General features: G+C 40.4%; 1 protein-coding gene across 2 annotated transcripts in view; it reads left to right on the top strand.

The window, feature by feature from the left end:
* pkn2a (protein kinase N2a) overlaps positions 1-15,353 on the top strand; it is a 126,800-nt gene that overhangs the window by 33,819 nt on the left and 77,628 nt on the right. Inside the window, exon 1 of one of the 2 annotated variants that reach the window (XM_061977705.2) lies at positions 13,234-13,436. The exons of the other annotated variant lie outside the window; for it this stretch is intronic. Coding sequence (XP_061833689.1) covers positions 13,320-13,436 — 117 coding nt within the window. The 5' untranslated portion in view covers positions 13,234-13,319. Of the gene's footprint in view, positions 1-13,233; positions 13,437-15,353 lie in introns of those variants that run through there. 2 annotated transcript variants of the gene reach the window in all.

Below are 15,353 nucleotides of genomic sequence, written 5' to 3'. Positions count from 1 at the left end.
TGTGAATATTTGGGCACCACACAATTCTATTCAGAATCGATTCCTGATTTGAAACGATTCTCGATTGAAAGTCTATACTTTTTTAACAACATTGGATGCCAGTTCAGCGATTAACTACATTCCTCTGTAAAATAGATAAACAGCTCTGATCAATTTCTACACTGAACAAAAATATAAACTCAACAATATTTTTGCTTCCATTTTTCCTGAGTTGAACTTAAAGATGTAAAACTTTGACTATATACACACAAGACGTATTCCTCTCAAATATTGTCTAAATCTGTGTTAGTGAGCATTTCTTCTTTGCCAAGATAATCCATCCAACCTCACAGTTGTGGCATATCAATATGCTAATTAAATGTCATGATTATTGCACAGGTGTGCTTTATGCTGCCCAATTTAAGGCCACTCTGAAATGTGCAGTTTTATCTACTGTACAAGTACAAGATGTCGCAAGTTTTGAGGGTGCGTGCAGTCTGCATGCTGACTGCAGGAATGCCCACCAGAGCTGTTGCCTGTGAATTGAATGTTCAGTTTTCTACCATAAGCCGTCTCCAAAGGCGTTTCGGAGAATTTGGCAGTACATCCAACCGCCCTCACAACCGCAGACCACGTGTAACCACACCAGCCCAGGTCCTCCACAACCAGCAGGTGCACCTACATGATCGTCTGAGGCCAGCTGCTGCAACAATTAGCTTGCATAACCAAATAATTTCTGCACAAACTGAGAAACTTTCTCAGGGAAGTTCATCTGCATGCTCATCGTTCTCATCGGGGTCTCGACCTGACTGCAGTTGGTCGTCGTAACCAATTTGAGTGGGCAAATGCTCACATTCGATGGTGTCTGGCATGTTTAAGAGGTGTTCTATTTACGGATCTATCCCGGTTTTCACTGTTTAGGGCAACAGCATGTGTGGCGTCGTGTGGGAGAGCGGTTTGCTGAAGTCAACGTTGTGAATCGGGTGACCCATGGTGGGCTTCGGGGTTATGGTATGGGAAGGCGTATGTTATGGACAACGAACACAAGTGCATTTTATTGAAGGCATTTTAAATATACAGGAGCCTGAGGCCCATTGTTGTTCCATTCACCCGAGACCAGCACCTCATGTTGCAGCATGACAATGCACGGCCCCATGTTGCAAGGATCTGTACACAATTACTGGAAGCTGAAATAATCCCAGTTTTTGCATGGGATGCACTGTGTGGCAAATGGTGGTCACACCAGATACTAGGGATGTCCCGATCCGATATTTGGATCGGATCGGCTGCCGATATTTGCCAAAAATTGCGTATCGGCAAGGCATGGGAAAATGCCGATCCAGATCCAGTTTAAAAAAATACTCCGGTCCGTGTTTTCCAACGCACCGATTTAAATAATACATTCCACTTTTCTGCTGCTCCGTAATTTCCGTTCCGCATTTTCCAGCACACCTTCAACACATCCACAGGTCTGTGAATTCTCACGCAGTTGCTTTTAGCTGCTGGCATTACACGACAGGCTCTTCTCACTCTTTCCTGTGTCTCCCTCTCACAGACAGCAAGTGCACCTTACACACGTCACATACTGTCACGTCATACGTCACATACTGTCACGTCATACGTCACATACGTATACGTCCTCCCCGAGCAGAGAGGTAGCAGCATGGCTAACGTTAGCTGTGATGCTAGCGCAGCCATGCGAGCAACGCTCCCTCTAAGGTGCAATTGCGCACTGTTTAAGCGTCCTCTGCGCATAGCAAATCTATGCCACGCACAAAATCAAATAAAAAAATAAGCGCATAACAATTTTCGACACACGGACACGACAGAGAAAACAGTTTTCGTCATCATTCTTCAAATATTGTGACGTCTGTCGAGACGCTTATCTCCATTCGGTGCCACACGCCCACACCATCAAAATGCCGAGGCAAAAATTTCCACATCAACACCGTATAAAAAAATTAGTGATTTTTTTAGTTGTGATTTCCTTCTCTGCATGAAAGTTTAAAAGTAGCATATATTAATGCAGTATGAAGAAGATTGTTTTAATGTAGACATGCAAGCCTTGAAAGAAAATTTTGAAAATCAAGACTACATTTCCTGCAAATGGGTGCATTTCTACCCTATATTTTAACTTTAGATTTATTCTCATATCAAACTCTTTTGGCTGTCTTTTTGACACTTACATCCGGCGCCCCCCTCCACACCCTGGATTATAAATAATGTAAATAATTCAATGTGATTATCTTGTGTGATGACTGTATTATGATGATAGTATATATCTGATAGTATATATCTGTATCATGAATCAATTTAAGTGGACCCCAAGTTGAAAAACTTATTCGGTGTTACCATTTAGTGGTCAATTGTACGGAATATGTACTTCACTGTGCAACCGACTAATAAAAGTCTCAATCAATCAATCAAAACACATAGAATCATCATACTGCTGTGATTATATGCATCAAGTGTTCATTCAAGGCTAAGGCAAAATATCGAGATATATATTGTGTATCGCAATATGGCCTTAAAATATCGCAATATTTAAAAAAGGCCATATCGCCCAGCCCTAGTTCAATGATGCCATTTCTGTTTGTCATGTATCATTTTGTCTATTTTGTGTTTATCCTTGAATAAACAGGTCAGTTTCTTGTTACCAACCATTGTGTATTATTCAAACTCCCCTAATTCAGCTGGCTAGTTGTTATCAAGAGTACTAAAACCCTTTTCAACATGATTCTGACAACTAAGTAGGCTAAATAACTTTAAACTTTAATACTTGCTCGGATAGGCCAGTATCGGTCAGTATCGGTATCGGTCAGTATCGGTATCGTATTGGAAATGCAAAAACAATATCGGTATCGGATCGGAAGTGCAAAAACCTGGATCGGGACATCCCTACCAGATACTGACTGCTTTTCTGACTCTCCCCGGTCCCCTAATAGAGCCAAACTGCACATTTCAGTGTGGCCTTTATTTGTGGGCAGCCTAAGGCCCAGCTGTGCAATAATCATGCTGTTTAATCAACATCTTGATATGCCACACCTGTGAGGGGGGATGGATTATCTTGGCATAGAAGATAAAACAAGAGGTGGAACCAATCCTGCAAATGAGTTTGGTCTTTTGTTCTTTTATAGTATTTATATAGTTTGATGTCAAATTAAAACACAAACGGATTTTACTAGCTGATTTAATTCCGCCTTATCTGATTGACCTTTCGTGGATTTCCTTGCATTGTGGTGCAGTAAAATAGACCCTTCTGGGTGTCCTCCTTCAAGCTGGGCAAATACAGCTCCAGTACTGCAAATACGTTTCTCAGTGCTGTGAGCTTAATAGCAAAGCTGCCTTTTTGCTCCACCAATCTTCTTAGTTCCCGGAGTTGTGACCTCTATTTCACCTATGAATCATCAGAATGACTCTTGATCAGGAAGTATGCAAACTCCAGTTTCCTCTGAGGTGAGCGTCTATAGTTGTAAGTTTTCCCAATGGCGTGTCAACAGTATCGGTGCAGGGTACCCTACCAAACTTGTTTTCCTGCCCTCAAACATCAAGATGTATGTGTCCATCAGTCAATGATTACAGGGTTTACAATAGATAATGTATAACTGAAACGATAAGCCTGCAATTTGTATGACTGGTCAAGTTAAACAATGTAAACCTAAGTAAATGGCAACGCCAAGAGTTATAGCTTTTTGCATTTTTTGTTTTTAATTTTGAAAGTCTTCATTGTTTCAAACAACGGGGTCAACCTCCACTTTTGCTTTATTCACACTACCTGTCAAATTCCCATTATTTTCCCTGCATGGTTGTCCATCCATCCAGTGAGATTCTACACTTTCTGACTTTGCTGGACTGGTTGCCAGTCAATCACAGGGTACATGATGTATTGACAAACAACCATTCACACTCACTTTCACATTGGAAACCACGCTGGCTGCACGCAAGTAAGCAAGTCAACCACTAGATCTTCAGCGACTCCACCCTGTTGTGTTGAGAACAATTGTTGCTCTAAGACAAATAGTTTATTGGTTACACCAGGCACTGGCAAGGACTTCGCCCTGTCGCTATGTGAACGCACACACATACATGAGAATGTCTCGCTTTGTTTCAGTGTAAAAAACACAAACAAATAAAGCCCAAGTCTAATTTTACATCTTTAATGCGTCATTTTTATGGCATCTTATGACTGTGAAGAATGAATAGAGGCCAGGTTCTTGCTAACTCAATCTAACAGACAGGTTTTTTTCCAGACAAAATGTTATATCCCCACCAGGCATGGGCAAATGGGTACATTAAAAGTAAATTCTGTGGTATTGATTGTTGATGTAATTGAGACAAAATGGAGTGCACTACTTGACTGCAACCAGCACGGGTGCTGTTGGTTATTCTGATCTAGTTTTGGCTTGAAGAAGAACAGGACTAGGGTTGCAAAGGGGTGGAAAGTAGGGATGTCCTGATCCAGGTTTTTGCACTTCCGATCTGATACCGATTTTGTTTTTGCATTTCTGATCCGATACCGATACTGACCGATACCGATACTGACCGATACTGGCCTATCCGAGCATGTATTAAAGTTTAAAGTTATTTAGCCTACTTAGTTGTTAGAATCATGTTGAAAAGGGTTTTAGTACTCTTGATAACAACTAGCCAGCTGAATTAGGGGAGTTTGAATAATACACAATGGTTGGTAACAAGAAACTGACCTGTTTATTCAAGGATAAACACAAAATAGACAAAATGATACATGACAAACAGAAATGGCATCATTGAACCAGGGCTGGGCGATATGGCCTTTTTTTAATATTGCGATATTTTAAGGCCATATTGCGATACACAATATATATCTTGATATTTTGCCTTAGCCTTGAATGAACACTTGATGCATATAATCACAGCAATATGATGATTCTATGTGTTTTGATTGATTGATTAAGACTTTTATTAGTAGGTTGCACAGTGAAGTACATATTCCGTACAATTGACCACTAAATGGTAACACCCCAATAAGTTTTTCAACTTGTTTAAGTCGGGGTCCACCATTGATTCATGATACAGATATATACTATCAGATATATACTATCATCATAATACAGTCATTTGCTATGCGCAGAGGACGCTTAAACAGTGCACAGGCGAGCACCTTAGAGGGAGCGTTGCTCGCACAGCTGCGCTAGCATCACAGCTAACGTTAGCCATGCTGCTACCTCTCTGCTCGGGGAGGACGTATACGTATGTGACGTATGACGTGACAGTATGTGACGTATGTCGTGACAGTATGTGACGTGTGTAAGAAGGTGCACTTGCTGTCTGTGAGAAGGAGACACAGGAAAGAGTGAGAAGAGCCTGTCGTATAATGCCAGCAGCTAAAAGCAACTGCGTGAGAATTCACAGACCTGTGGATGTGTTGAAGGTGTGCTGGAAAATGCGGAACGGAAATTAGGGAGCAGCAGAAATGTGGAATGTATTATTTAAATCGGTGCGTTGGAAAACATGGACCAGAGTTTTTTTTAAACTGGATCTGGATCGGCATTTTCCCATGCCTTGCCGATACGCAATTTTTGGCAAATATCGGCAGCCGATCCGATCCAAATATCGGATCGGGACATCCCTAGTGGAAAGTTTCCGGTAAATTTCCAAAAACTTTCCGGAAATTTACCACGGGAAGTTAAGCTCGGGAAGTTTGGAAATATTGACAATTTTTTTGATTATTCAAAGTTGGACACCCATCCATCCATCCATTTTCGACCACTTGTCCCTTTTGGGGTCACGGGGGGTGCTGGAGCCTATCTCAGCTGCATTGGGGCGGAAGGCGGCGTACACCCTGGACAAGTCGCCACCTCATCGCAAGGCCAACACGGATAGACAGACAACATTCGCACTCACATAAGTTGGACACCGTCCATAGGAATTAATGGGGAATTACAATAATTATATATAATTGGGCACTTGTCTATATGCTGCTGCATCTTTGTGGCATTTTTGACATAGCTCTTTGCACAGTATTTGCAAATGTACAGAGCCTTTCCGCCCACATTGGTTGGAGTGAAATGTCTCCACACATAAGATGGTGTACGTGGCATTATTCTGTTTGTATTTATTTATTCTTGTAAAAAACTAATGCAATGCCACACAGATATAAATAGTCAGCGAAAAAATTGGAGTAGTCTTTAAAAATATTTTATTGATGGACAAATGAATATGAATAGGCTAGATCAGAGGTCGGCAACCCAAAATGTCGAAGGAGCAATATTGGACCAAAAATACAAAAACAAATCTGTCTGGAGCCGCAAAAAATTAGAAGCCATATTACATACAGATAGTGTGTCATGAGATATAAATTGAAATAAGATGACTTAAAGGAAACTAAATGACCTCAAATATACCTACAGATGAGGCATAATGATGCAATATGTACATATAGCTAGCCTAAATAGCATGTTAGCATCGATTAGCTTGCAGTCATGCACAACGTAAAAAGTCTGGTAGACAAAATGAGACAGAAAAAGAAGTGGCATAAAACACGTCCTAGAAAGTCGGAGAAAGTTATACATGTAAACAAACTAGGTGAGTTCAAGGACCGCCAAAATTAGTAGGACAAAACGCTGCTCGCCAAATACTCGAATCAGTGAAGCATGTTTAATATAAACAGTGTGCTTTATAACAATTAGGGAGGTTTGTGTCATGTTTGTCCTCCTACAGAAACCATATTAAAACAAAGAAATATATTTTTTTCCCCTCATCTTTTTCCATTTTTCATACATTTTTGAAAAAGCTCCAGAGAGCCACTAGGGTGGCGCTAAAGAGCCGCATGCGGCTCTAGAGTTGCGAGTTGCCGACCCCTGGGCTAGATGAATAAATGAACACTCAATCAGCATGCTAAATCAAACTATAACCTACATTCTTGTATGACAACAGAATGGCTCGCAGAACAGAAGGCAGAGGAAGCTACACGTTTGATTTAGTATTTGCTAGTTGAACTTTACAGATCACAAAAAAGGTAAATTCGGATCGCTAACGTTGTTAGCATAAATTAATGGGATTTAACAGAGAAAATTAGCATCACGGCAAACGGAGAAATATTTTCGGTTCATTATGAGACTGTGGTGGTACATAAACCTAGCTGGCTAGAGATATTGGCCCCAAAATCATTTAACAAGTACAGGAACAGCTAGCTAGTTTAAGTGGAAGTTTGCTGGAGTAGTCTACAGTCATACAGTAACAAGCAATTACACCTCTATTAAACTTAAATACCATAGATCAATTATATTTACCCCAGTAATATCATCAAAACTTACCTGACTAGATGAAGTCCTTGGGCTCAAATACTAGTGTGGCCTGCTGTAGTGTGCAGCATGCTGGGAATTATCTGTGCATGTGATGTAAGAATGCACTGCTCATGTTATGGAGGAATACACAGTGCAGGTTTGAAATTCTACTGAATTTGCATGAAATCAGGTTGTTTTAGCTAATAATCATGCTGCAATAAACATTGCATTCAATGTTTATTCCCATTAAGTCCAATATATTCCCGTTAATTCCCATGGAAAGTTTCCAACTTTGAATATTCCCGGAATTTTGCAACCCTAAACAGGATATAAGCTTCCTTGAAAGTTAGGCTACATTAACACAAGTCTGCCAGTTTCTGTTCTAGGGCTGGGCAATGAAGCGATCTCAGTATATATCAATCAATCAATCAATGTTTATTTATATAGCCCTAATTCACAAGTGTCTCAAAGGGCTGCACAAGCCACAACGACATCCTCTGTACAGAGCCCACATAAGGGCAAGGAAAAACTCACCCCAGTGGGACGTCGATGTGAATGACTATGAGAAACCTTGTAGAGGACCGCATACATATGGCCATAGACACGTAATCGATATCAATAAAAAATGCGCTCGATAAAATGTTTAAAAAAAAAATTCTATGTCGGAAGAAACCGGAAGTTGCTAAGCCAGGTTGGTTGCATGAACAAAAACATTTGCTCTCTGGTAACTGAGCAATGCAGGAAGTGATCACTGATCAGCGGGAGTGACACACTAACAGCCAATCATGTAACAGTATCAACTATCACGTTTGGTTGCACCATCTTGTTGTCTCGTGGTTGATTCTTTGCATTGGGTGAGAAGAGAAACCAAAATGAGTGTTTGCAGAGAGCGAATAAATTGTCGATAAAAAAGGAAAATTCACCTCTACAGTATAGCTATTTTTAAGTATTTTTTTTGTAAATGAACGCTCACCCAGAGCACACTGCTGAGCTGCAACTTCCTGGCACTAAACATGCAGAAAATGGTTCTTCACAGGTTTCTCTGTTTACTTTTTCACACTTTGCATTATTTTGTTACCCTTTTATAAAGCATTTCTTACGTATTCTTTATTTCCGCACCTTTATTTTAAGAGGTTATTGTTAAAGGGGAACATCACTTTTTTAAAATTTTGCCTATCGTTCAGTCATTATGAAAGACATGACAACGAATGGATTTGTTTTATCCATCCATCCATCTTCTTCCGCTTATCCGAGGTCGGGTCGCGGGGGCAGCAGCCTAAGCAGGGAAGCCCAGACTTCCCTCTCCCCTGCCCCTCGTCCAGCTCCTCCCTGGGGATCCCAAGGCGTTCCCAGGCCAGCCGGGAGAGATAGTCTTCCCAACATGTCCTGGGTCTTCCCCGTGGCTTCCTACCGGTCGGACCTGCCCGAAACACCTCCCTAGGGAGGCGTTCGGGTGGCATCCTGACCAGATGCCCGAACCACCTCATCTGGCTCCTCTCGATGTGGAGGAGCAGCAGCTTTGCTTTGAGTTCCTCCCGGATGACAGAGCTTCTCACCTTATCTCTGAGGGAGAGCCCCGCCACCCGGCGGAGGAAGCTCATTTCAGCCACTTGTACCCGTGATCTTGTCCTTTCGGTCATAACCCAAAGCTCATGACCATAGGTGAGGATGGGAACGTAGATCGACCGGTAAATTGAGAGCTTTGCCTTCCGGCTCAGCTCCTTCTTCACCACAACGGATCGATACAGCGTCCGCATTACTGAAGACGCCGCATCGATCCGCCTGTCGATCTCACGATCCACTCTTCCCTCACTCGTGAACAAGACTCCGAGGTACTTGAACTCCTCCACTTGGGGCAAGATCTCCTCCCCAACCCGGAGATGGCACTCCACCCTTTTCCGGGCGAGAACCATGGACTCGGACTTGGAGGTGCTGATTTGTTTTAATGCATTCCAAATATTAAATAAACGTAAATAAAAGTCCGCTTACAGTAGAGCCAATGGGAGCTCCTCTATTCTGCCCATAAAACCCAATAAATAACCATCCAAAAACCGCCAACAATACGCCATTTACATTTGCTGACTTGAATATTAACCAAATTAATGATATTGTTATTATAAACGCTAACACAGACACACTTATTTATAGCTGCGCCGTGTTCACAAGCTTGTGTGCCAATGTTGATGTCATCGACTGATCAGCTGCTTCCTCATTTCCTTACTCATAAAACTTTATTCTAGAACATAAAGGATGCCTCTCACCTGGAAAGTAAAAGGAAGAAGACGTAGTCTGACAAGTTGATACTCTTTGACAGCCAATTTAGACCCAGAAATGGCGAGAACGACATGAAAAGACGCTTGGTTTCAACTTCAGCTTCGCAAGGATTGTGAGTCATTCTTCATCTAAATGGGAATAATAAATATCCTAGCAGTCTGCATCCTAATGACAGCAGACTGTCACTACATTACATTAGGGCTGCAACTAACGATTAATTTGACAATCGATTAATCTGTCGATTATTACTTCGATTAATCGATTAATAATCGGATAAAAGAGACAAACTACATTTCTATCCTTTCCAGTATTTTATTGGAAAAAAACAGCATACTGGCACCATTCTTATTTTGATTTTTGTTTCTCTGCTGTTTGTACACATTGCAGTTTATAAATAAAGGTTTATATATAAATAAATTAAAAAAAAAAAAAAAAAATATATATATATATATATATATATATATAAATGATAAATGGGTTATACTTGTATAGCGCTTTTCTACCTTCAAAGTACTCAAAGCGCTTTGACAGTATCACCACATTCACCCATTCACACACACATTCACACACTGATGGCGGGAGCTGCCATGCAAGGCACTAACCAGCAGCCATCAGGAGCAAGGGGTGAAGTGTCTTGCCCAAGGACACAACGGACGTGACTAGGATGGTAGAAGGTGGGGATTGAACCCCAGTAACCAGCAACCCTCCGATTGCTGGCACGGCCACTCTACCAACTTCGCCACGCCGTCCCACTGTATATATATATATATATATATATATAATTAAAATAAATTGCCTCTGCGCATGCGCATAGCATAGATCCAACGAATCAATGATAAATTAATCGCCAACTATTTTTAATATCGATTTTAATCGATTAGTTGTTGCAGCCCTACATTACATATATATTTACATCATGTATATTAAAACCTTAATGGAGGTGTTTGCATGTTTTTAAGGGCTTTATGGGCACAACAGAGGGGCTCCTACAGGCTTCATTGTAAGCAGACTTTTGATCAAATGTATTTAATATTTAGAATGCATACAAAAATACATCTGTTGTCATGTCTTTCATAATGATTTTGAACAATAAGCAAAATTCCAAAAAAGTGCACTTACCGTTTAAGTGTTCAATGTAATTTTAGAATATTGTTTACATTGAGTGTGTTCCATGGTTGTGTTGACATTTCCTTTCCTCTCTGCCTTGACAGCTGAGGGGTTTATATAATCATTTGAATAAAAAGGTTTACATATAATATATATTATTTTCGATGGGTCAGAAAAATATCAAAAATTTACGATATCGACTGATATAAATTTGTCGTGATGCAGTTTTCAGACATATCTTAAGTTAAAGTTAAAGTACTGATGATTGTCACACTAGGGATGTCCCGATCCGATATTTGGATCGGATCGGCCGCCGATATTTGCCAAAAAATGCGTATCGGCAAGGCATGGGAAAATGCAGATCCAGATCCAGTTTAAAAAAAAACTCTGGTCCGTGTTTTCCAACGCACCGATTTAAATAATACATTCCACTTTTCTGCTGCTCTGTAATTTCCGTTCCGCATTTTCTAGCACACCTTCAACACATCCACAGGTCTGTGGAATCTCACGCAGTTGCTTTTAGCTGCTGGCATTACACGACAGGCTCTTCTCACGCTTTCCTGTGTCTCCCTCACAGACAGCGAGCGCACCTTCTTACACACGTCACAAACTGTCACGTCATACGTCACATACGTATACGTCCTCCCCGAGCAGAGAGGTAGCAGCATGGCTAACGTTAGCTGTGATGCTAGCGCAGCCGCTAAGGTGCGCGCCTGCTCAAACGTCCTCTGTGCACGGCAAATCTATGCCACGCACAAAATCAAATAAAAAAATAAGCGCATAACAATTTTCGACACACGGACACGACAGAGAAAACCGTTTTCGTCATCATTGTTCAAATATTGTAATGTCTGTCGAGACGCTTATCTCCGTTCGGTGCCACACGTCCACACCATCAAAATGCTGAGGCAAAAATTTCCAGATCAACACCGTATGAAAAAATGAGTGATCTATTTAGTTGTGATTTCCTTCTCTGCATGAAAGTTTAAAAGTAGCATATATTAATGCAGTATGAAGAAGAATGTTTTAATGTAGACATGCAAGCCTTGAAAGAAAATTTTGAAAATCAAGGCTACATTTCCTGCAAATGGGTGCATTTCTACCCTATATTTTAACTTTAGATTTATTCTCATATCAAACTCTTTTGGCTGTCTTTTTGACACTTACATCCGGCGCCCCCCTCCACAACCTGGTTTATAAATAATGTAAATAATTCAATGTGATTATCTTGTGTGATGACTGTATTATGATGATAGTATATATCTGATAGTATATATCTGTATCATGAATCAATTTAAGTGGACCCCGACTTAAACAAGTTGAAAAACTTATTGGGGTGTTACCATTTAGTGGTCAATTGTACGGAATATGTACTTCACTGTGCAACCTACTAATAAAAGTCTCAATCAATCAATCAATCAATCAAAACACATAGAATCACCATACTGCTGTGATTATATGCATCAAGTGTTCATTCAAGGCTAAGGCAAAATATCGAGATATATATCGTGTATCGCAATATGGCCTTAAAATATCGCAATATTAAAAAAAAGCCATACCGCCCAGCCCTAGTTTCAATGATGCCATTTCTGTTTGTCATGTATAATTGTGTCTATTTTGTGTTTATCCTTGAATAAACAGGTCAGTTTCTTGTTACCAACCATTGTGTATTATTCAAACTCACCTAATTCAGCTGGCTAGTTGTTATCAAGAGTACTAAAACCCTTTTCAACATGATTCTGACAACTAAGTAGGCTAAATAACTTTAACCTTTAATACATGCTCGGATAGCCCAGCATCGGTCAGTATCGGTATCGGTCAGTATCGGTATCGGATCGGAAGTGCAAAAACAATATCGGTATCGGATCGGAAGTGTAAAAACCTGGATCGGGACATCCCTATGTCACACACACACTAGGCGTGGCGAAATTATTCTCTGCATTTGACCCATCACCCTTGATCACCCCCTGGGAGGTGAGGGGAGCAGTGGGCAGCAGCGGTGGCCGCGTCCTGGAATCATTTTTGGTGATTTAACCCCCAATTCCAACCCTTGATGCTGAGTGCCAAGCAGGGAGGTATTGGGTCCCATTTTTATAGTCTTTGGTATGACTCGGCCGGGGTTTGAACTCACAACCTACCGATCTCATCGCACAGCCCTGTCTGTTCTATATGACATTGGTGTTAAAAAAGGAGTTGAAAAATATCCATTGAGATCCTCCCATTCTTTTCAAATTAATTATTCCCCATAGTCAAACGTTTCCACAAATCCTGTTCTTATTAACCACCTTCACTTGCACTGAGATTTAAGCAGGACTCTTTTCAGCAGGGTGGAGTGTTATAGTCTGACTGCAGTTGAAATAGTTGTTTGTTCTTCTCTCATACCATGCTAGTGCAGAAGGTCATAATAGAGGGTTATGTTTTTAACTTGGGTTAATTTTAGCTGCTGAAGCGAGATTAGGTCCCATTCTAGGATCCTCTGACCTCACAAAGCGGGAAGCTAATAGGGATTTGGCCGTAGCTTCTCAGACGGTTAATCTTCTTCAGTTGATGTCAGTGGCGCGTGTGAGAGAGACGGAGCAAAACGAGACGGCAGGAGAAAGTCTGTTGGAGTGAATGAGTGAGAGTGGCTTTGAATGGAGCCTCTGCTAGCAGTGTTATAGTCTAACTTTACAGAAGACATATTTGCTCTTTCAAATGGCAGAACTTCAGTGGGGTTCTTGTGAGGACCATTTAGCGTGTCAGCACAACATGCATGGACCCGTTTGGTCATCGGAACTCGAAATGGACTTGGCTGAAAATGAAGATGCTATGGTAAGATTAGGGACCTGTTATTTTTATCAAATCTCATTGCGCCTCACTGGAAATTACTTCGGTGTCTGTGTTGGGTTGAACGTGAAGCCGCAAAAAATTCCTGATATTTAAGACGCCGTGGCAGTCGTTGTGTGATATCATGGTTTGTTGTTATTATCTTATGCCTATCATCTCCCATCAGCTGAACATAGTTAAAATAAAACTAACGGTAAAAAGAGTTGAGAGAGAGAAACAACTTGTCTCGATTATCACGTCGTATGGTTGACTATTGATATATTGTCACACTTCTATTATAAACCTTTGAGTAGCCTTAAGGCAGTTTATTGGCAATAGGGAGGGGTTAAAGTTCACATTTGAACTAATATGGTACCAATTCCAAGTACCTGAGAATCAATACCATTACTCAACGATACCAATTTTTAGTGTGTGTGTTAATATTGTTTTTGATAATACAATCTCATGTTTTATTGCAACATTTAAATCTGAACTGATTATAATAACTGTTGTCCAGTTGTTATATGTTGCCTGATTATCACATTTGCAAGTATGACAATAAGTTGCAATCACGGTTGCAAGTCCAAGACGTTAAATGGCAGTTGTGTCTAGTTTATGGTGTGTTGGCTTGTCAGTTCAGCCCTTGCTGAATCCAGTCTTTGGTTGTCCCCTAAAAGAGTTAGTAATGTAAGTTTTGTACTTTTTACGCACCAGCTGTTCAACTGTAACATGGATCTTAGTTGTAGTTTTCATTAACAAATTTGAAAGTATTGAAATTGTCACGTAAAGTCGCTAATGCTAATCAGAAGCATGTCAGTAGCTAAGGCCATATACAAGAGAAACTCTAAGAATTAGAATGCTGTGTAAGGGTTTGTTTCTTCCAGCAATTACTGTATATTTACAAGGTGGACGTAATGTTTGACATAGGCTCATAACAAGCAACTCAATATATTTTAAGCCTTATTTGAAAATTTGGGGGTTTTAAAATCTGTAAGGCATGATCATCAAAATTACAACAAATAAAGGCTTAAAATATCTCACTTTGCAACGTAATGAGTTTATTTCACATATTACTTTCACATTTGAATTTTAATTGCTGACATAAATGAAATTTTGCATGATATTGAAAACGTTTGAGTTACACCTGTATATTAGCATCAAACTAGCGCACTTTTGAAAAAGTGAAGCCTTACTTAACGTACGTTGAAGCGTTTTTTGAGTACATTTTTTTGTGGGCATTGAAAATTGCAACTTTACCTAGAGGTAGTTTTGCTGAGTCCGCTCTCAGTGCTGCTGGAGTGATTGCCAAGTGCTGAAGTCAGCAACCGGGCGTACACGCATACGCAACTTGGATTTTACGCGAATCGATGCCTAATAAGACCACCAGGATTCAATCACTGCTGAAACAGTACCACTCTCTATTTGGCAAATAACATTTTTGATCTAATGCATGTTGAGTAACTTGTGCTGTTCATAATTAGTTTAGATTCACTGTACATGTTGATTTGATGGTAGCACATGTTATATGTGAGTAAGTTTGAGTCTTACACACACTACACTGATTAGCCATAGGGAACGTAATCATGAGATTAATTAACATTTAAAAATAACCCTTATTTGCAGCCTTAGTATAATGGGATCTACTAGCACGTCAACATGTTATCACAATGACTTCTCAAGATGAAGCCATTCAGCAAGTGACTCCTAATCCCTGCCTGGTTACGGTAAAGGTTTTAAGCATGCAGGTCAATAGTGATATGATGGCCACTAGACACTGATCAATCTGACCCTCAAGTTTGATGTTTATGTCGTACTCAACAGCCACAACTCTCTTCCGTATTGTAATGGTTTCTCTTTTGAATAAAAATAGAAAGTGTGGTTTTGAAGCAAGCAATCGCGTGGTAGAACATATAAACTACAAAG

Source organism: Nerophis lumbriciformis, linkage group LG18 (genome assembly GCF_033978685.3).
Source record: "Nerophis lumbriciformis linkage group LG18, RoL_Nlum_v2.1, whole genome shotgun sequence".
Lineage (NCBI taxonomy): Eukaryota > Metazoa > Chordata > Actinopteri > Syngnathiformes > Syngnathidae > Nerophis > Nerophis lumbriciformis.
The sequence above is the reverse complement of the archived record's forward strand: the minus strand, read 5'-3'. Positions and strand labels throughout refer to the sequence as shown.